This window comes from Lagopus muta, chromosome 6 (assembly GCF_023343835.1).
Source record: "Lagopus muta isolate bLagMut1 chromosome 6, bLagMut1 primary, whole genome shotgun sequence".
In the NCBI taxonomy this organism is placed as follows: Eukaryota; Metazoa; Chordata; class Aves; order Galliformes; family Phasianidae; genus Lagopus; species Lagopus muta.
The window spans coordinates 11,790,291-11,812,978 of NC_064438.1; the positions used below are offsets into that span (position 1 = coordinate 11,790,291).

The window sequence follows — 22,688 nt, forward strand, 5'->3', positions numbered from 1 at the left end:
AAAGGTACATGGATAATTTATTAATGCTTCAGGTGGAGACACTGCTCATTTTATTATAAAAGGAAAAGTTCGGATTTATTATGAAATAGTATTTACATTTTTACATTTATAGGTATTTTACATTGTTAGAAAATGAATAATACAGCTGTACTTTAAAATGCTTAATTTTTTTAAATTACTTATCTGCTTGTACAAAAGAAGCAAATACACTGTCTTCTTGTTCCAGCAGAACCTCGGGTTTGTCATACTCCAAAATAAGCCCTCTCTTCATTACAATGACCAAATCCGCATTCAGGATCGTGTGCACGCGGTGCTGAAAACAAATAAACAACATACCAGTTCAGGGTATCCACCAAATCTATTCCTGTATATGACAGCCTTCCAGAAATTAATCTTCCTATCCAGTTTAAGACCACGTAGTCCTACTTTTCATCCTGATTTACCATGCAAACACAGCAGACAAATATGAAGACAAAGAGCCACGCAGGTACTCAAGTACTTCAAGTACACAGGTACTTGAGTGTGAAAGGTTCTACGGGTTGAGTTTAAGGACATCCCTAGCCCAGGGTCCTGTCACTGAGTGTTGCCACAAGAAGGCAGTCAGGAACATGGGAATGGGGCAAGTGTGTGTGGTACTGCTCTCCAGAGTTCTCCCAACCCTGTACTGCTTCTACTATCAAAGCCTTCTTGACATTGCTCTCAATCTCTCTCTCTTTGTTTTGTTAGCCTCCCTTATTTATTTTCACATCATTTCTGTTTTTATCATTTGGCTGTGGGTTCAACTTTTATAACAGCAAGTGGTCACATCTGTAACCGTACCTTCCGCTTCTCCCTTATTTGAGCCATTCCTAATAAAATAGTATGCACTGGCCTTGGATTGTTTTAACTCATACTGTTCAGTAATTTTCACTATCCCAATCAAATTCTTTGCTTCTAAGTTTTTTCTTTTTTGTTCCTCTACCCTTTCTCCATTCATTTTTCTCCATTTTTATGGAATTCCACTTTTCAGTGTTGAATGTAACTGCACTGCAGTTTTGGCTTGCATTAATCCTGCAGGGCTGTTTTATCTCAGAACTCTACAGCACCCTTTACACAGCCACTCTTCAGCCATAAGGTTCTCAATCAGATTCTGGGCACCCTTCATGTCAAAACAGGACTTGTGCTTCCTTCTTTGCCTTCCTAGCCAGGTGTTCCATAAAATAACCACCAATACCATCTACACATCTCATGCCTGCTGCAGTCTTTGTGCGACGTTAATCCAATCTGCAGTCAGGGGAGGGAATGAAATCTCACATTCCAGTGCAGCACCGCTCAGTATTTTCATGGAGAGAAATCAGAAGGTTTTATGCTTCTTATTCATTTGCTTTTCTTATAATTGCACGTTGGGTACCATGAGATAAATCAGGTTTTCTGTTATACATTTGCTAAGTGAAAAGAAAAAGATGCTGTAAGATTCTTGAGCATACATTTCTTGAATCGGGCTTTATTTTTAAATGTAAAGAAGCAAATTTACTTTATTTCACCTCCCTGCAATACATGTATTTTTAGAAAATAGAGGACTAAAAGAGATGTGTAGTTCTGACATATTTGTCAAGCCAGCTGCTTTGATTCAGGTCAATAAACAATCTTATTTATAGATACTTGAGAGCTTTGTACAATCGCTTCAGGAGTATGCAAACCTAAATTCGATCACATTAAGCAGGGATGGAAGGTTTATTTTTATAAGTCAGTAAAATTCTCTTTCACTTGTTTAAATACTGAAACAAAATTGATCCCTCCAGTGGCAGAAATAATCAAGTAATTTTCCTCTTCCTTAGTTAAACCATTATTGTGCCTTGAGAAAACTCATATTTCACAACAGCCAATGTCACATTACATTTGAAATTAGCCTAAGATACGTAACAGGAAACAGACCACACGCTGAATTGTCTTCACAGGCAATCAGACCCAGCACTGAGCAATGTGGTTAAGAAGCTGTTTGTACGTATTTAAATAAGAAAGCTGTTTAGATGGTTAAGCACTTCATTTAAAAACAAAAGAGTAGTGGCCAAATTAACAGATTTCTTAACACTGACAAAAATGAAGAAATGCAGCATTTCTAATTCTTGTTTGGATCAGAATGGTAGCAGAGACTACTTACTGCTATTGTAACCACAGTACGATCAGCAAACGCAGTCATGACCACCTTCTGGAGTATGTTCTCCTACGAAAAGGAAAACGTTTGCTGCTTTTCAAAGAGCAGAAGTTACACAAACAGGCACATAGATACTAGGAAAGTTTAAATAACCACTGATCATTCCGTGCTTTCATTGATCCTTTGCAGCAGAAATGAGAAATGAACTCCACGGCAGAACTTTGGTCAGAGCCTGGCCCCCAGGTGGCCCCGTTTGCTGCTGCTGCCCTCACTGCCCCTGGCTTCAGTGCCATCGTGCTGTCCACAAATGGGCTGTGCTCTGGCTCCCAAAGAAAGGCCTGCTACCCAAATGCAACCTCATAGAGAAGGAAATTGAGGACAAATTCAGGGTGCTGCCCGGCTGCCTGCACACTGGCCCCTCTATGGTATGTTCTTCACCCTGCTGGAAGCCCAGGAATGTCCCAGCACACTGGGGACATCTAACACCATGAGGTGCAGGGAGAAGCATGGGACTGTACCTGGTATGCAGTGAAGAAGAATCTGTGATAGTTTGAGAGTGCATAGTTCTCACTCAGCAAGTACTCATCCATTCCTATTTAGGAAACACATTGTCGTGTACCAAACTCTGCCTACAGATGTCACTAGAACGGATATCTTTATTTGCTATTAATTTTTCACTACACGCATATCCCAAGGAATTAACTGTGTTCAAAATTCAAAATGTGTTTCAATTGTATGGTGTAATTCCAACCTTACTAACACCCCACTCACATTTCAGAGAACTAAAAATTCTGACTGCTGTAATAATCCACCTTCATTATATTCTTCACTTACAGAATACTGTCATTATGAAGAACACTGAAGCTTATAACCAAGGAAGAATCTTAAGAATGTACTGTTCCATTTGGCTGACATCCACTCAGTGTGCTATTGCTGTGTGGTTTAACCTCTGTCCAACAATTTCTGGCAATTCATGCAATCATCCACTATGTCTTTTCTTTGTCCTTATTTCTTCAACCCTGTTTTCAAGGCTTCTAACCTCCTGACTCGTCCTGTCCACCATGTTGGGGAAATTTCTCTGCTCACCAACTTACCCTCCACTGACGACTGCAGCTGACCTTCCAAAGCTTTGTTTGCTTTAGGAAATCAAACTGCCAATGAAAACAACACACACTTCACTTTCCTAATGCAAACAATGTTGCAATAACTCTTCAATTCTTAGTACAAGGATTTAAAAGCACGTTAGATGAGTTACCAATAATGCAGAACTAAATGAGTCCACAGTAAATATGGTGTAAGTTAGTTACAGCATAGATAGTATCACCTTCCCCATTTTTCTTTTCATGTAACAGCTGTCACCCACTTCAATGAAAACAAGGAACTGGAAACACTTCAGACTCACGGTTGCCATGTCAATAGATGCTGTGGCTTCATCCATGATGAAGATGCTGGTCTTCCGCACGAAAGCCCTCGCTAAGCAGAACAGCTGCCTTTGGCCCTGGCTGAAGTTTTCACCCCCTTCTGTGACAATAGCATCTGGAAAGGATACAGCAAAAACATCACTTCTATGCTGTGGACATAGGTGTGTTTATGAGAGGCACAGGTCAGAGCAGGGCAGATATCTCACTGTCAAAATTATCCAATATTTTCTGATGCTGACCCAGTTCTATCTGCTTATATCTATTGTTCCAAACAACCATAACTTCTGACTCACTGTAACTCAACGTATTCTTTATTAGATATTAAAGTAGCCAACCATGTTTAAGAGTAAATTTCTCTTGGCCACGTGCAACCCAGAGCACTGCATCCCTGTCCAAGTGGCCTCCATCCTTTTTTTCCACTCTAAGGCTTTATAACTCAGGGACACCTCCAGCTCCATCAGACACTCACAGCCCCATCCGCCCTGGCCTTGAGTGTCTCCAGGGTTGGGGCATCCACCACCAAAGTTAGATGGATCTAGCACCTGTGCCTGCAAGAAACCATTTTTTTTCCACTTTCCATAAACCTAAAAAGCTTTTTCTTCAGTAACTGCCTTCCTTATAAATAGTAAAATGTGAAACAGAAACGTTGGGAACAGAAAAAGCAGTCTTCTCCAGCAGGAGGTCTCATTACCTAGGCCTCCAGGCAGTGCCTTCACCACATGCTTGAGCTGAGCTATTTCCAACGCTTCCCACAGCATGCTGTCAGTGCACTTCTTCTCAGGGTCCAAGTTAAACCTACAGTTATGTGCAATTCAAGAATATCAGTCAGCATCAACTTCTACAATGTGTTTCTTTCAGTGTGCTTAGAAACAAACCTGCAAATAATTGGAATCATGCTGGAGATCTGGGCCTAATTCATATCTCTGATTGGTATAAATCCTCTGAATTAAGCAGACTTGGTCTGTACTTACACTGCTGGGATTAAGAACAAAATGCCACTTCCCCAGTTCAGCAGAATGGGAAAGAATGTCCTGTTTTGCAGGTATCTCCCCTTGCAGAATTTACTTTATTCGGAATTAAGTCAAGAAATCATTATGTTTTATTACAAAAAACTCTGAGGAAAGAAATGTTGAATATAATCAGGCTTTTTCTTTTTTTTTTTTAATGCAAAAATTCTACCATCCCTCCTTTTAGATTCTATATGTCCTTTTGGTCCTTACTGCTACGGAAATGCTAAACAACCATCGAGCTTCACACTGCATTATGAAACGTGAGTCTTTACCACAACTGAATAAACCATGGATTTATGAACGGATGAATATTATTGCAGTTTGCTGTGGCCCAAAAATGATAGCCACAAATGTGACTCTTGGATCATATTTGTATACAGAGCAATAACCAGAAATAAATGATTCAGTGCCATGTGTACTTTTTTTGGTTTTACTTTTTACTGCTACTGTATGTGCTGTGAACAGCCAATGCTGACCTAAATGTATTTCTGAATAGCTGAACGATTAAAACAAAGGGATACAGCCACTCTGTCTTCTGCCACGAAGGAATCATGCTGTATTTCAGCCAGTTCAGGAGATAATCCTGGGACCTGTATTAGTCTCAAGTCAGCAAACTCAGAAGCCTGTATCATTTCCATTCAACTCCAATGACTTTTCATGCAGAAACTACAGCTGCAGGTGCTGCAACTCTGTACTGAGGACCTACTGTTCCTTTCTAATGCAAATGTCTCAGACATATGAAGGGGCAGTTTTTGGAAACTAGAGCTTTTTGCTCATTGTTTCTACTGCATTATCAACTCAAAGAAGAAAGAAGAGAAAAAAAGAAGAGCCCAAAAAGCTGTTTGATCATATAGATGACAGAATGGCTGGCTAGAGGAGCAAAGATGATAGAGGCTCCGGGATACAAAACCCCACAAGTCCTACAGTACTTGTCATATTGTTCTATTGCTTCCTTTTCTCTGCATTAAACCTGCATTTTCTTCTTATCATTTTATAAGGCAGGCAGATACAAAAACACGGAGGAGGATTTCAAGAATGGCTGTATAGTTATGGATCAACGCACTAAACTCAATCCTAAAGGAATAAATAATTACTTTCTCTTCTTCCCAGGCACTGCATGCCTCGTGCTGACAGCGCACTAAGCAGGCACAGGCAGTGAGGAGGTGCACTCTGGCAGGGGTGGATAAAAGCACCAAAAAAAAGCCAGCGATCCTCCAAAAGGAGACCCAAATCAAACAGCTTGCTATCAGCAGTTCTGTACAAGTCGTTGGGATAATGCACACAGTGACTGGTTTTTTATTGCTGGTGCTTAATGCTTACCGGATTGTTCCGCTGAATAAAATAGGATCTTGGAGAATGATTGACAGCCTGGATCTCAACGTCTGTAAGGGGAGCTTAGCGATATCTATGCCATCAATGATAATCCTTCCTATGCAAAAGAAAAATGACAGTCTGCTAGACTGCTGGTCATGCCACACAGCCACTGACAAAGACATGGCTCACTTTCCATTGCAGTACACTGCAGCAGGAACAAACCTGGAGTCGCATATCCCTTTATTCAATAACAAAACAAGTTCTGATTCAGCAACAAGCACAGATCTCTTAACACTAAGCCTCAGCCATAAAGAATGTAAAGTACACCTGTAAATTTTAAGGAATGATTAGAAATGTTACTTATCTGCTTGACCAGCACAAACACATAGCAAACGACAAGGTAAGAGGTTACCTCAAATCAGTGACTAGTTACAGAGGGGAACAGTTGTTTCAGGAAGCCAAATCACTACTGAGCACTTGGAAATTTTATCCACAGCTACAACTGTCTGGCTTTGCCCTGTGGACATCATTTTTAAGATGCACAGGAAGGCACTCTGTGTGTGGGTGGCTGTAGCGAACACCAAAAGAAGTATGGCAGGAAATTCCAGGGCAGCAGGCCTGACTGCAGACAAGTCTTCCAGACCCAGTGAGTCCTATTTATTATGCCTTGTGTGCAGATCCTTGGTGGAACTTGAACATTTTCTCATTCTGTTCTTTGCTCCTGCTGTTGGGAATTAACAGCACTGTCACCCTCTGTCACTCTTGGACTTCTTCTGTTACAGAGACTGAGAATTTTTATTGATCCAACTCATCAACGGCACAACTGTTAAATGGCAGATGACAACACATTTACTCAAAGGTGGCCAGACAGTATATCTCACAGATTCCAAAACTGCACTTCAAAGCTGCTGCTATTCAAGAAAGGGATATCAATGTATCTCCAGAAGCTAAGCTGACGGATACAGAAAAAGTGTAATCTTACCCTCAAAAGTGTCAACCATTCTGAAAAATGCAAGAGAAAAGGAAGATTTTCCACTGCCTGTTCGGCCGCAGATCCCAATCTGTGACACAGAAAGAAGATGAACATCAGCTGAGTGGAAATGAGCAGTGTGTTTGACACTTAAGATGACTGGATGGAGATGCTATTCCAATCCACTGAACAGTTCCATCAGACTGAACTGTTTACAAGAGAGTCTCTAAGCTGTCTCTTTGTCTTTACAGGTCTGAGCGTTTAGTTATAAATCAAGGCCAGTCCTGTGTACAGGAACCATTGGAGAGTGATGGAAAGGAGCTGGCCAGTGCTGCCAGCAAAGGACAGAATCCAGAGGTGGCTTTGCTGAGCAGGAAGGACGCAGGCAAACAGAATTCAGAAGGAAAAAAAAAAAAAGAGAGCAAAGAGATGCAGCCAAGCGATAGAGAAATGATGGGAATAAGGGCAGGGGAGCGACATGGGAACGATGGAAAGTAGGTCAGTGTAGCATGGGGTCACTGTCACTTCTTTTGTCACTGTGTGCTGAGAGCAGGGCACTGGGATACTGACATATGGTGTGTAGTTCTGACTTCTCACTATAATGTACTTCTAAAAACTAAGACACGCAGCAGATTTCTTCCCAGTGCACTACATTCCTTTACAGAAAAAAGAATATATCTGTAATTCTGTCCTTAAAATGAACAGCGGTATATCCTTCCAGAGCTATGGTTTCTATGGTGTACTACTCTAAACATATTTTCAAACTCACTACATTTACTTACCTTTTGTCCTGGAGAAATGTGAGCATTGACATGCTTTAGCACTGGCTTTAGGTTGCTGTCATATCGGACACTAAGGTTCTGGATTTGGATCTCGCCTCTGTCTGGCCAGTTCTGAGGAATCTGTGAGGACGCTACACCAGAATCACAAGGGAAGGAAAAAATAAACCAACAACCTTTCTATGATAAATTCATCAGCTCATTAAGTGATTTACTAAGTTATTCATGGTAATACACTGCAAAATCATTAAAATTTCAGCAAGCTCTTTCTGCATGCTGCACAAAACTGCACTTACAAAGAAGCCCTTCGTAATTTTCAGCTTCTGTTTTGAGAAGGCCATGGATTCTTTTCACTGCACCCAGCTGGATCTCCATGTCAGCCAGGTTACGAACCATCCAATTCAGATAGTTAGACACCTGATGTAAAGCAAATAAACTCCTAAATTCCAGATTTTTAGTAGTTGGCATCATTTGACCAGCATGCAGCTTATATTTCTCCAAAGCAACAACTGTTCAGCCTTGACAAGCTGAAGTGGTGGACAAACAGAATGGTACACATCAATAGGGTGACAATGACTTTGGCTTAAACTTCCTAACTACAGTGCACAGAGACTTTGGTACTATGGATACGAGTAGAGAAAGAGAAAAAGCAAAGACAGGTGAAAAGACATCATCTTGCTAAATAAAACACTTTGACAGTCCAGAACGATGTACTGGGACATAATTACAAGTGATGCACTGAAACATTATTCTTCACAATGGAAGATAATACCAAAAGTAATGCAGCCTGGCCATATTTTTATTGACATATTTGAACTACTGTTTCAGTGAGTATTTTATCTAGAAAATGAAAAAGCATATACTCAAATATGTCAACCTCTGAATGTGCATTGAAGTTAACACATGGTTTCAGTGATGTTACAGTACCCACGGAGAGATGTATAGACACCTTCAATCTTCCTGTTCATCTCTGTGCCCTGAAGAATTATAAAAACATGTTTGGGAGAGACAAGAAGGGTCCTAAGTTTCTTACCATAAGAGCATAGGTTAGTCCCAAGCCTACAAGTCCTGAAGAGAGTTTACTATACAGGCAACTGGTAATAGAAGTGACAGCTGCTATGAGTACCACACATGCTCCAATGTACTCCTGAAGGAACATGAATAAGCTCCATCACTACAAGTCTAACAATGATGACAACGTTCTCATAACTGCATAACAAAACACAAACCCATTGCACAGTTCAACATATAGGCAGAAAACACCCCGTAACTTTATACAGACCTTGCCTGAGAACCTATTTGTATTGCTGTTAGCATAGATGTGTTGTTTGGAAATGCTTTTGTAGACTGGAGTTGTACCAACACTCCTATCTTCTAGAAAAGTCAATACAGGTATGTTAAGCATATGATGGAGATGGCCGAAAAAACTTGAGGTAGGCGAGAGAAATGCCCACATGATCCTTTGTGAGCAGATCCTCTCTAATGAGAGACAGCTGGGAAGCACTGTAGTCTCTTCTGGGTGCAACCATCACATTTGTTTAAACAAGCTGTTCTTGGACAGAATGCAACTATTAGATTATGTCTCTCCAGGATGGCTTTTGCTGCTTTAATTAAAACTGTGATTCAACTTCTCACAGAGAAGTCTTTGAGTAAAACTATATAACAGACTAGAAAATGACCTCTGTAGGAGGGAAGCTGTTATTCTTCTATATGTGTACTTTGCACTCCTCTATGCTTTGTGAACTATTAATGGCAGTACTGCATCCTGTCATTCACAACACAAAACTCCTTGATTTACTTTTCAATGATTTATTTTTAATGTATTTTTTTTTTTAATGCCAGGCCACTTTGTTGGAGAATTCTAAGGAAATGGGCACTTGAGTATCTCTGGCACTCTTCAGAGGACCCAAACCAAGCAGAAATTTGCCTACATCGTTCTGCTTATTAAGAGTTTCAAAGATGTTGAAACGTTCCTGTGGAGCAACAAGGCAAAGGCCTGCTAGCAGTGACTGACGTTTCTCAAAGGCATTCTAACTGGCAACACTGTCACACCAGATCTCCTGATACTCTTCTGTACACAAAGGAGCCAGTGCGATCTTCAGTAATTATTCCAGTCTTGGAGAAATAGCAACAGGTTACAGGAAAAATTCACACTCTGTTCAGACTTCTGGATGGGAGGGCATGTGTTCATTACAGATACACACAGAGGTAAGGGTACAGCATCAAAACTCAAATGTGGCTGCAAAACAGTTGGACATTTTCTTAGGTTGCTTGGAATAAAGTGAAATCAATTCACTGTGTATACAAGAGAAAAACTAAACATAAAAGTACTTGCCATGCGGACTTCCAGCCAGCGATTAGCAGCTGTAAGGAAAAGGGAAGCAATGTTGTTGGAATCTGTGTATTCAAGAAGCTTCTGTCGAAATTTAGCTTCATACCTTAAAAAAAGCAAAAACAACAGCAATCAAAACCGATCAGAAAACAGTCAGGCCTTGGGTCTTGGTAAAACAGAAAGCAAAATTAATTTAGAGTGGTTTGTGTTCATGGAGAGCCTGACTCAGAAGCTTAAGTCCGTAGTTCAGGAACATCATGCACAGATTTGTACTTGACATACGTATACACATTTGTAACTTCAGGAGTAAACGGGCTCTATTGCACTGATAGAACTCCATGCACGACTTCTGAAACGTGGGGCATTTTCTAATTATTTTATTACACGGCAACTGTGAGAAAGACAAACCTGAAATGAAAAACAAAACAGAAATAGGCCATGCATGTACTTGTGAAAAGAAGTATGAGTGCACGTAGAATGCAGTTCTTCTTCTCAGATTAAATTTTAAAACTTCAGCTCACATTGCTGTAGTGCCTACAGTCTCTTCCATTTTTAAAGCATAAACTTAAAGTCCTCTGGTCATGGAAGCTCTAGTGTTAATTACATGTTTATCCTTATCGCTAATGAATGGAGCACTTCAGAAAACAAAAAGCCAACTAAATGCAGCAGAGGGGAAAGAACCAAATTTTCTACCTTCAGAAATGAACTAGCCAGAGAACACAAACTAAGAGCAATTGCAAACGGGTTTGTTTACAGCTTCTGATGGTGGATCTGCACCCACTCATAACAAAAGCTGCATGAATGAATTCTGCCTTGAACACAACCAATAAGAAAGGTGATGACTCCTGGCTACACATATTTAGATGGGGTCTTGGCCAGCACGCAAGTCCACCAGTCACCTCTTTTAGCTGGGCATATTTATTTGCACAGGTATAACTTAGTGTGATCTTAAGAAAGGTGTCAGTAGTTATATCTAATAATGAGGGAAAGGTATCACAAAAGTCTTTTTCAGGGTAGTAACAGAGGTTTGTAGGCCTGAAGATTATGCATCTGTAAGCTGACTGTTTTATAAACTTTGCCCTACTTACATCCTTCAATATGATGCTTGTAACAAGCACTGCTTATTTATAAACTCAGCTCCTGGTACACTGATAGGAAGGAATGATACATTTTGCATAACGATGAAGTACGTTTCAAATTTGTCTGCTGCAGGATATCCAAACCATTATTTTGAGTACAGTGTAATAAAGTTCCAATGTAAATGGTTTATGCTTTTCAGACAAAAAAGCATGATTCTGTGCAAATGAAGTAACAGTTCACATAGTATAGCCGTGTGTCCAGACATAACAGACGTGTTGGCTGTATGTAACGGAAAATGGCTGCTAAGGGCCTGGGCTGGCTCCACATGTATTGGTGTGTTTGGACAGTGTAGAAAGGTCACTCCTGAAAGCAAGCAAGCACTCACGTCACACCATGTTGCAGCTGGAGGGCCCTGCCTGTCCACAGGACACGCTGCCCTCAGAGCTCTACCACTGGGAGACGGCCGTGCTGCTTCTAGAACCCCCCCTATTTAACTTTGGTACCTCCTACAAGTACGCGTGCGGAGCAGTGGTGCAGACAAAGTTACTGTTGTCAGTGGGGCACTGCAGAAATACCAGAATCTGTCCACAGAAGGTATCCCCAGCTTCTCCGGTTTCTCCAAGTACAGCCCTGTCTTTGCAGAAACCCTTCACATTTACAATTTATTGATTACTTAGCACCAATGCTATTTGAGGTGCCAGACACACTTGCAAGCTATATATCAGCCCATGGCATCTGCTGAAGGTGTATTTATAGCTGCAGCAGTAGCTGTCTCTCTGATCTCCCTCTGGATTTTTGTGTGTTTCTTTCCCTATGCATTCTCAGTAAGTACAGGATGGAGAGCAACTAAGGAACAACTGGCACCTAACTAGATGACTAGATTCCTGAGTTAGCGTTATTTTTAGGGCCACTCAAGCGAGCAAGTCTGAACTGCACTCCCACTAATATGTTAGGCAGCCGAGAAGCTTCGCAGGCCTATAAATAGGCAGGTTAGCAGCTGATGCAGGAGGCTGGCAGGCAGATGGAGTACAGGACTCACAGAGCACATAGCTGCTTGGGTCACGGATGCATCGTTAGTGCAGGGTACAAGAAAAAAAAAGAGCACAGAAAAAAATTCTTTAAAGGGGGAATTCATCTCAAGGTGACAGGAAGGACCAAGAGGGAATGGTCCAACTGTCTGAGAGCATTAGCCAGATGGTATTCAATAGAATTTACTGCGTCAAGAACTGAAAATATACAGTCATAATACTCTAAAGATAAGGTAAATGAGAAAAGCAAGAATTAAAAGAGAAATTGAATTTCCTTAAAAGTGAACGCAGACATAGCTACAAACTACAGAACACTGCTGGCACTTAAAATAAATATCTAATAATAGTAATTTGAAAATATTATGCTGTTCTACCTCTCTTTAGGAGGCTATCTTCAGCCAAAAAGAAACACGATTTCGTCCTGGTAGTTCCTACATTCTGCTGTTTATATCCTATTTAGAATTGCTTAAAAATAGTCTAATTTTTGCATTAATTGTATTATAAAATTAAATCTGCAGGTTAAGAATAATAAGCAGCACTGTTTCAAAGAGAGAACAGTAACAGCAATAATTAACTGGCAAAATGTGTAGATATCTAGATGAGATGGGCGTGGAAGACATTCGACTGCATTTGAATCAACTGGGAAAAGCCAGGAATAGCACCAGTGCAGAGAGAAAGCAGCTGGTGAGCGCCGCAGTAGCTTCATTGGAACTCTGTGAGTATCAGCAACTGCCATTTTGTAACTGATACACAGCTCAGGCACGTTATCAGGTGTTCCTAGGCTGCTCCTGTGAGCTCACCTTGGCAGAAAAATGCATCAGAACAGATGATAAGGATTGCATCTCCAAGTTGCATATTTTCAAAACCAATCTGAACAACCACGTTTTCAGCTAGCAACCTTGAACTATAACTTGTAGCTTCTGAAATTACCAGCGTGCACAGTTTATCTTACCAGGACATCGGCCCATACACAGATTATCCTGGCATAACATGTTGCTGCATATTCGTTGTGCCATGGAAACTGTCCAAATACACAGCCTGCCACAACACACGCTGCGGTAATTGCAAGCCAATTTAGCTCCTTAAATCACATTTACCCACAAAGTTTTTTTCAGGTTGCGTGCGATTGTGTGCAGGGTTAGTACAAGCAGAAGGTACATTAGCCTGGTTTTCTATAGTAGCTCCTTCACATGCAAAATATTTAGTCCTCGGTGTTTCACTTTCCCTTAACAGTGCTTTGGGGACCATGGATTTCTGGGTGATTCCAATGACAAATACTTGCACCTGCACACTTGCAGAACAGAACCAAAGAAGGACGCTCAGAAGAGAGGTAAGAAATGTTTTCTTAAAAAACCGTACCTGAAGGCTCGGATGGTGGTCAGGCCTTCAACAGTCTCTGAAAAATGGGAAAGTAATGGGAGCTGAGTGCTGTCATCCAGCTGCTGAAGGTCCCTACAGAGGGTCACGAAAATAATTTTGTAGAAAGTCAGTTCTGTTGTCCAGTTATTCTCCTGGGAACATTAGCACAATAATGACACACATAGCATTCAGATGGGCTGCAATGCAGCACTGCAGGTCTCTAAGCAGGGAATGAAGTCCCCAGGAGGACTTTTCTCTTTAAACCCGACTACACACAGTGCTGGACTTCCGGACAGATCTTTCCCCTTCACTGCCTTCCCTCTCTTCTCTCCTGTTACTAATTCTTATATTCAATATTTTATTCTTTTAAACATAATTGTGGCTCAATGCTGAATATGAATTTAATGAGATACTGCAAGTAGGAGTTCCAGCTAAGCAGAAGGCAAAATGCAACTTCATCTTTGTTCTCTCCCCACCCCCAGAGGACAGCACAACTTCACACTGAGCTAACAATACACAGACCCTGTAAATGAGAACTTGCAGTTCTCAATTTCATGTTTAGTCATCAAGACAGTGGAAGTACACATTGGGTGAAATTCTATTTAGACTCATGTCCTTCCAAGAGGAACTAAGAATTGCTTGCAAAGAGTCCTTCTCGATCCATGCATACACAAAAGGAAAAATGCAGTGCTGCTGCAAATGCTTGGTGAACACCACCACAAGGGAAGCAGCACAATTGTAGGAGAAGAAAATCACAGATGTGGCTAATATTTTTAACTTGTTGAATGCTAAAAGACACTCAGAACAAGTGAGGATGTTTCCATGTGCAGGAACCACCAGGAACAAAGGGCAGCACCAGCAAGGCAATGCTCCATTCTGCAGCCTCTCTGCCTGGCTCTATGGACTTCTGCTTTCAATTGGACAGGCAGGTGAAATATCAACTTCTCTGTTCTGTCCCCACATTTTTTGGACATGTCCAACATGCAACCCCTGGGGAGGACAGAATTGATTCGTCTTTCTTTTCTTTTACATAGAATCACAGAATGGCCTGGGTTGGAAGGGACCTCAAGGATCATCAAGTTCCAACCCCCTGCCACACACAGGGTTGTCAGGCACTAGATCAAGTATTAGACCAGGTTGCCCAGGGCCCCATCCAACCTGGCCTTAAACACCTCAAGGTACTGGGCATCCACAAACCTCTCTGGGCAGCCTGTGTCAGTATCAAACTTCCCCTTGACATCCAACCTCAATCTCCCCTCCTTCAGTTTAAAACCATTTCCCCTTGTCCTATCAATATCTACCCATGTAAAAAGTTGATTTCCCTTATGTTTATGAACTCCCTTTAAATACTGGAAGGCTGCGATGAGCTCTCCCTTGTGTCATGTGAACTGAGAGAAACTTTCATCCTGGACAAAGACCTGCTTCTGCCTCCCAAGTTTGGTTCAAAGAGCTGCAGCCAAAATGCACTTGTAGAACAACAAATTTTACTAGATTGGATTCTGCTCACCTTCAGATAAGACAATGCCTTTGACAAAAATAAAGGCCCTTTGCAAATCTGCCATCATGCACTGCAAAAGATGTTGCAATAGCCAGAATGACACAGGTTTATATTCTCACCGTGATGCGACTCGGAAGTATTTCTGGATGAAGTAACACATGATTGCAAGGGGAACCAGGGCAATGAGAAACATTGGTGTGACGTACGAAATCACGGCCAGAGCAGATACACACAGCAAAGTGGAGCGACTCAAACACTCCAGGGTGGCAGGAATATGCTGGGTACATAAAGAAGTACACAGAATCAGAGAAATAAATGCATAGCATATAAGACTCCCACAGTTACAAACAAATAAATATATAAAATCGAAGCTTTGAAACATTAAACATACAGGTCTGCTTTTGAATTTACCGCTGGATTTTGGGAAAGCATTGCAGCCTGGAATAAACATGGAAATCTGAATTTCAGTCATTAATATTTCAAGCAACAGCATTTGCCTTTTTCTCAATTCATTTGTTCGCATATCTGAAAGGAGCAGGTTTACCTACTTTTTAAATGAGTGGGTGCTCTTAGTTTAAGGATATTGATATTGATCTACTTTCTCTTCCCTTTTCTATAAGATGGAAAAAAAAAATAAGCAAAGCTTTTTATGACTGCAGGATATCTTAATTAAATAAATGTTTTTCCAGTGTGCATTTAAAGCTGAGGAATTCATTGGAATCCAGAAAGCTGTGAAGCAAAGTAATGCAGTATTCAACATTATAGATTACCTGCAAATTTCACCTAAATAAGAGAATGCAATTTTTCAGACTGAAAAAATAAGGTATCATGGGAGCTCAAATGTATGTATTGAGTACCTGGTCGATGGTGTTGCAATCAGCTGAAAATCTGTTTAATATACTTCCCAGAGGTGTTGTTTCAAAAAACCTGAAATGAGGCAATGAATGGGAGAATCATACCACCCATACTAAACTAGTTCTTAATTTCTTTTCTGTCTTTCATAAGCTATGCACTGTGCTACAAACACAAGGCAGTAAATCAACAAACATGGCAAAGTTTCTCATGTTTCCCCATAAGCACAGTTTCCCCAATAAAACAGCAATCTTGACCATCCCCAACAACAACAAATGTCTCCTCAGCTGCCTTTACTGCCCAACCTATGTAAATCACATGATTACATTTGCTTTCACGTTTGCAATTTTAAGCTCTTCAAGTTTATGAAAAATGCAAGCAAAGCTCAATCCCAAGTTTTGACTTTTTCCTGAGAATAAAAATGCATAATAAGAACAACTGCTGGCATAATGCATCACAAGTCCTTTCCTTTACACTTGCCCATCCAACATACAAACTTCGTTATTGCTGTGTAGTTATTAACTGTCCCCTAGCTTGTGATGAATCTAAAGTCTAATTCTGTCTTGGGGGGAAAAAAAAAAAGTGCTTGCTTTTTTTTAATGACATTTTCAATATTTTCAATATTTATCCTTTCCTCATGACTTCTGAGCTAAATTTGGTTAACACTAAAATAAGTATTCTTCCAAATGTTCAACACTTACAGGTTTGAATAAAGCTACAATTGTAATGTGGCAGCACTGGAAATAAAATGCACAAAGGACAAAGGCCTTTCCTGCTATCTGTGCAATCCCAGTGTGCTCCACTGATGCCTGTGATGACACTTATCCAGGCTCCCTGACTTTCATGGGCTTGCACAATCACTGCTGACAGTAAATACTTCCATGATTAAGATTATGACACGCACTCTGCATGAACTGCACCACGCATCTGCAATTATCGTGCTTTCTCCTTAATTAAAACAGCAAAGAGAAATAAAAGATGCTAGGAAGTAAATATCTGCAGCCACAGTCAGACAGGAGAGGCACTTGACCACCGTCCACAAACTTGAGCAGGTTGGGTACCATTTATCAAAGTTTGCTCAGTAGTTTGATACTTGGTGACCTTCAGTGATGCATTATAAAACGTGAATCACGACCACTTTATAGAAAAAGGAGACTGCCTTGAAATAAGGAATACAGAATGATGACAATTGTTTGTATTACAATCAGAGGAATACCTCATTGGTGCCAAAATAATCTTATTCAATAAAGAAGCGTGCAGCTTTTTGGTGACTTTCAAGCCAGTCCACTCCACTGCTATGGATGTGACAAGACATAACACAATCCCAAGGCAGCAGAGAATGCTGAAAATTTTTGAATATGGAGAGTGGTTGAAAACCTAAGAAACAAAGAAAGAGCAGCACATTATTCACTGTAAATTAAACTTAAAAACCAATGAAAACAAATGCAGGACTGAAAAAATGTAAGGAGTAAATCCTTCTTTCTTCCCCAGATTTTCCCAAAATTAAATTTCCAGTGATTTCACGTTAAGCCCAAGTTTTTTTTATCCTTTGGAGAAGTGACTGGTTGCAGGAAAGTAAGAGAAATTCAAAATTTACAATGATAGAACACTACAAAAAGAACTGATTGATAATTTTGAAAATTTTGTCTCAAGAAAAAAAACAACATCTTCAAAGCATTTGCTATGGCTCTGGTGACTGGGCCTATCCTTTGAGTGAGATGAATGGAATGGAATGGAATGGAATGGAATGGAATAGAATAGAATAGAATGGAATAGAATAGAATGGAATAGAATAGGCTATTATTTTCAAATATTAATTTCATATTAAAATCCATCATCAATAAAGCTTTTAGAGAAGAAAACTTTTAGAGAAGAAAAAATGATCCCAGTGAAATCAGACATGAACCTCTCAAACATCTGTGTGGGATTATTCAGAGGCACTCAATTCCCACGAAGAAAGCAATCTCAGTTCTAACAAAATCCCTCTGCTACAACTTTGCACACACAGAGAACCCTGCTAGGTAACCCTGAGGTCAGCTCCATGTGAAATTTATCTGGAGAACAAGGAAAACAGGGTAGTGATCATAAAAATCAAGGTTCCTCATATATTACAGAACCTGAATGCCCTACTGTAGTGAGAATTCTATCGTATGGGGAAAACAAAGAAGTACAGTAATATCAAAATCACTTTAGAGACCAAAGAGTAGGGATATCAGCTAGATGATGAAAATGTAATCAGTCTGGCAACAGGAGAACAACAATGCACACAACTTAATTGTTAGCTTTATTGTGTTGTGTGCCCAAAAATGCATTAATGTCCAAAATGCTCTGGAGTGGCTCCATTACTAGGAACATAGCACACTGCAGACAAATCTTGAGCAGAGGCTGAGTGTGGGAGTTCAGCACTGCTTACACCTGAGGAGGGGCTCTGCAAGGTATCTCATACCTCACAGTGAGAGCAGTTTTTCAGCTCAACCTCCATCTTCTCAGAAATGGCATCTGAAGTCCAGCGCGCCAGGCAGTAGTCAATGGCCACCATCACCGTGTGCTTCAGCAGCTGGGACAGAACCAGCAGTGGCAGGAGGAGTATCCCTGCTGCACTGAGGTACTTCCCACATGCTCTCCAAGGCATCTTTGCTCTCTGATGTAGCACAGACGACAGGTTGTCTTCATCATCGCTTTCTGTTGCTTCTTCTGCAATGTCCAAAAAAGTAAATAGAAAAAAAGAGTACAGTCACACTGACTTCCTCTTACGCACCTTTCACAGGAGCTGGCAAGTGGCAACTTCAAAATACAAGTTATCATACAGCAAAAAGGCTTTCAGGTGAAATTATTCGCTCAGGTAAGCACGTATTACCTTGCTAAAGTTATAATAATAAGTAATACGTGCTGAGAAGATGCACTAAGCACAGTACTAGTTGTTCAATGTCTTCAGCCACATTTGGCAACTTAGAAGTGCTGGCTTGATTTAAAAAAGGAAGTGATTTTTTCCTATGTAAAACCTTAAACAAGTGTGCTCAGCTGTTGACAGGTTTGAAGCTCATCCAACATGAATTAGTCAAAATTAATTCATCTCTCGCTATCAAATTATTTTAGGTATATTAAAAATCCCTCAAAAGTTTGACAGATGCTATGACTTCTGATGGTTTGAAAACATTAATCCAGAGATAAACTCAATGGAAACAGCACTCTTAGAAACCACAACCTACCTGAACACCAAGGACTCTCCTGCTGGTTTGAAAGTTGTTAATTCATTGTAATATAATTAAACTGTAAAACAGTAATGTAGTGGTGCTGGGCATAAAGGGTGCCCTTTTACCTTCATCTTCTTCATCATCTTTCAACAGTGCTTCACGGGAATACATAGTCCTCCGGAGATTTGTTCTTTCCAGAACAGTTTTAGTTTCAATTGTAGTCTCCTAAAAAGGAACGGTTTGCGTGCTTTCAACCACAGAATTCATCAAAACATGAATAACTGTGAGGAAATTTGTTTTCAATCAGAACATCAATGAAAAACAAAGGAAGCAAGAATCTTCCATCATGCAGTTACAAAGGACTGATGTGCCACTGCTGGCATAAAACCAAGGGCATCCATTATGTAACTGACATTCACTGCAGTTTGTCAATCCCAGCTCTCTGTCGTGGGCTCTCGACTTGGACAGATAGTTCTAAATTAATAAGAAATAACACTAACATCTTGTCCATTTGTGCCGTAGTATTAAAGAGAAAAAGTGATTTGGAGAACCTCTTACATGCAAATGTGAAAAAACGTCACCTAATGAAATTGGTAAATTCAAGTACATCCTACACAAACAGCTGTCAGCACTGCGCCTAAACAATGCTGTTCCCATTACGTGGCCCAATTTAGTATTCCTTAGACAGGACCCAACAAAAACCTTCTCCAGCTCCTGGTCCTGTCGATTCATTAGTGTCTTCCAGTGTTCGAAAAGCTCAGTCTCAGATTTCTGTATGTCCTTGAGTGTTCCTTCTCTCTGGATGTAGCCATCTTTCATCGCTATTATCTAAGAAGTCAGAAACAGAAGTTGGGAGGTCACATACATCTCTCTTTATTTTAAGGGTACTCTGGTTTTGGTCAGAATTTTTCAAAAGAGTATTTCTATGAACAAATTTGCCTTTTAGAATCAGCCTAGTCATCTCTCAACTTCATCCCTTCTACTTGACAGGCTGAAAAATACAGAGCTTCCTCCACCTCACACTTTCCAAAAGGAAGGCTGCTGTTAAGTAGGAAAAAAGAATGGGGTCCTCTTCAGCAGACAGTAGAAAGCACTGCTGTCTAAATACAAGTCATTAGCAAGATAAGATGTTAGAGTTCTCTTGCCTCCTAAAAGGAAAAGGCTTTTAGCAGCACACTGCGCAGCGTGTGTTGCCCTCATTCAGGCAATTAGGTATGAGCATACTGGCTCCACCGTCTGTTTGATACCATGGGCCTGATAAGGAAAAGCTCAGGATTTTGAATCCCTAAAGCTTTTAAAAGCATAAACGGTGGACACAGTGTAAAAAAAACTTATGTCTACAAGACAAAGTCTGAAGAGTGAGGTTTCCGGGTTTGTATCAGCGAAACCACGTTGTACACATAATGCAACTACCTTAACTTTGTATCTGACAAGGAGAATTGGAAAATGAGGCGTGTGGGTTGTAAACTCACATGACATCATTAGAAGATGGTTAATGCGGTGTTTATTTTCTCCCTAGAAACTGAGAAATTTAGATGGAAATAAATAGGAAGCGCATTTCATTTATTAGTGAGAATTTTTACACCGGAGGAAAAGTAATAATACAAAAAAGCAAATGGGTCTTTTTGTGGTCCATTTATTCACAAAGTCCTGAAATAGATGGGACTCCAAATTCTTACAAGGGTTTTGCTACGCACATATAGGAAGGCCATCACACGTTTCAGATATTTCTATTTAAAATTCCTTAAACTAAACCAAAATAAAATATTTTATCTGCACTGCGCTGTATAAAACTTGCTGAGGTTTATTGAGACCTTTGCTTTGGTAAAAATTCTCAATTCTCTATTAACAAATAGTAATTATTAATAAACTTAACTAATATAAACCCTTCCTGTCCTACAGAGTATTTGAAAGTCTATTTCATGAAACATTACTGAAGCCTACTTAGAAGGTAATAAAAACCTTCTCATTGATAAACTCATAAAACAGAGACACCTAGAAACGAGTCTGACATTTGGAAAATAAAATGAGAAAGATGATACTGGATACAGGAACATAGCTGTGCACATTAAAAAGCTAAGGCAGACTTCAGATGGAGAGGAAGAAGACAAAATTCCTGCACTCAGAGACACCAGCAGCAAAAGCAGAACTGCACTGAGAACAGTGTTAACTCTTAAAGATGTACAGCCGAGGGCCAAGGTCACAGCAGACACAGTAGAAGATAAATGCTTCCCACTAAACATATGACCAGAACAAGATTAATGGCCATCTGCAGCTTTACAGCAGGCCAATATGAATCACAGAAAGTAGCTGAAATATGATTATTGCTTGAGACACAAAATAACTGCTTCTATAGTCCATGCGAGCTGCAAATGACTGAGAATTCCTGCTGGGAGGCAGCACTGCAGTAATCAATCTTGGGCGAGGTGTTGTGGCTACGTAACTGCAGGAGAAGTGCAATGGTGAGCCAAGAAACTAAAAGAATTCCAACAAAATAAATCTCCTTATCCTACACGGTCTGTTTTACCTTTATCATTTGTAACTGCAAACTGCTACAGGAAGCACGCTTTCATTTTTTTTCTTCTGTAAACTTCAAGATGCAGCAAAGAAACAGAAGTGAATAATGCCTATTTCTTAAAATTCCGTCATCACACAATGGGAAGAAGAGTTTTTGATGTGCTATCTACTGCTATCAAACCTAAGGAAATGCCATTTTTCCTTGCATTTCCACACGTCTCAACAACCAAAAACATCATAAAATACACCTTTTTCTGTGATACCACAAACAAGTTCCTGGTAACATCACAGACAGAGGCAAATATGTCACTCCAACATTTTGTTGTTCTGAGAACAAAATTTTACCATGTTAGAAATGGGTTGAGATGCTTGTATGTTAGACACAGCCCATTTTCATGAGATCATCAAGTATCAGCTCTAGGAAAATCAGACCTGTTAAGGTGTTCTACAACAGGAATTCCAAAATCACACACTCCAGACTCACTGTCTAACTTCTGCAAGACCTTAATTGTGACTCTTCTCACTAAACTACCACTTGGTAGAAAGACGAAGTGAGAGTCTTCTTTGTAGAAGACATATTTGTGCCACTTCCTTGTCTCCTAAAAAAAAAAAATATATATATATATATATATATAATGAGTTTTCTTACCCAGTCAGCATGGGGCAAGTACTGCAGTTTGTGGGTCACCAGCACAACTGTACGCTTGTCTTCTCGTAGCATTTTCAGGATTCCTTCTTGCATGAGATGGTCACTCAGGTGAATATCCAGTGCAGAAAATGGATCATCCTGTCATGAGGAAGAAAAGGCCAGCTTGTGAGTTGCTTTAAGGAAACTAGTGCATGTTATTACTGGTAAAAGCAGTTAGATCAATACAGACAATCAAAAGAGGTCATCAGAAGATCAAAACTGTTCAAAGGAGAAGTCTTCTGAAAGTTCCCACCAGAGCTGCAGGCAGTCTGTTGTTGTCTTTGCAGTGAGTACTCAGACATACAGTAACATCAGCTGTGCAAATGCCAGATTTCCCGAGGCCTTCATGAAACTGCACTTCTTAAAAGATGCACTTCACAGCCTTGGTAATTGCAGTCTGTGATTTCTGTACGACTCAAGACAATGAAGCAGTGTGTACTGATGGCATATGTTATCTAAACTGCTCCAGAGACAGTGACAAATAGAACAGTTTTATTTCCCATACTCTCCCT

At 40.2% G+C, this 22,688-nt stretch overlaps 1 protein-coding gene across 3 annotated transcripts in view; it reads right to left on the minus strand.

Moving 5' to 3' along the window:
- The window catches only part of ABCC8 (ATP binding cassette subfamily C member 8), a 66,943-nt gene continuing 44,255 nt past the window's right edge, over nucleotides 1-22,688 (minus strand). The window contains exons 22-40 of one of the 3 annotated variants that reach the window (XM_048947911.1): nucleotides 22,138-22,275; nucleotides 19,674-19,799; nucleotides 19,097-19,196; nucleotides 18,224-18,471; nucleotides 16,994-17,154; nucleotides 15,783-15,852; nucleotides 15,045-15,202; nucleotides 13,428-13,520; nucleotides 9,964-10,066; nucleotides 8,662-8,775; nucleotides 7,925-8,045; nucleotides 7,632-7,762; nucleotides 6,862-6,940; nucleotides 5,886-5,994; nucleotides 4,247-4,350; nucleotides 3,537-3,670; nucleotides 3,229-3,285; nucleotides 2,141-2,203; nucleotides 1-313 (exon numbers count right to left, since the gene is read on the minus strand). In XM_048947911.1, the coding sequence (XP_048803868.1) occupies nucleotides 176-313; nucleotides 2,141-2,203; nucleotides 3,229-3,285; nucleotides 3,537-3,670; nucleotides 4,247-4,350; nucleotides 5,886-5,994; nucleotides 6,862-6,940; nucleotides 7,632-7,762; nucleotides 7,925-8,045; nucleotides 8,662-8,775; nucleotides 9,964-10,066; nucleotides 13,428-13,520; nucleotides 15,045-15,202; nucleotides 15,783-15,852; nucleotides 16,994-17,154; nucleotides 18,224-18,471; nucleotides 19,097-19,196; nucleotides 19,674-19,799; nucleotides 22,138-22,275 (2,247 nt within the window). In that variant the 3' untranslated portion in view covers nucleotides 1-175. The other 2 variants (XM_048947912.1, XM_048947913.1) reach the window with 2 other exon arrangements.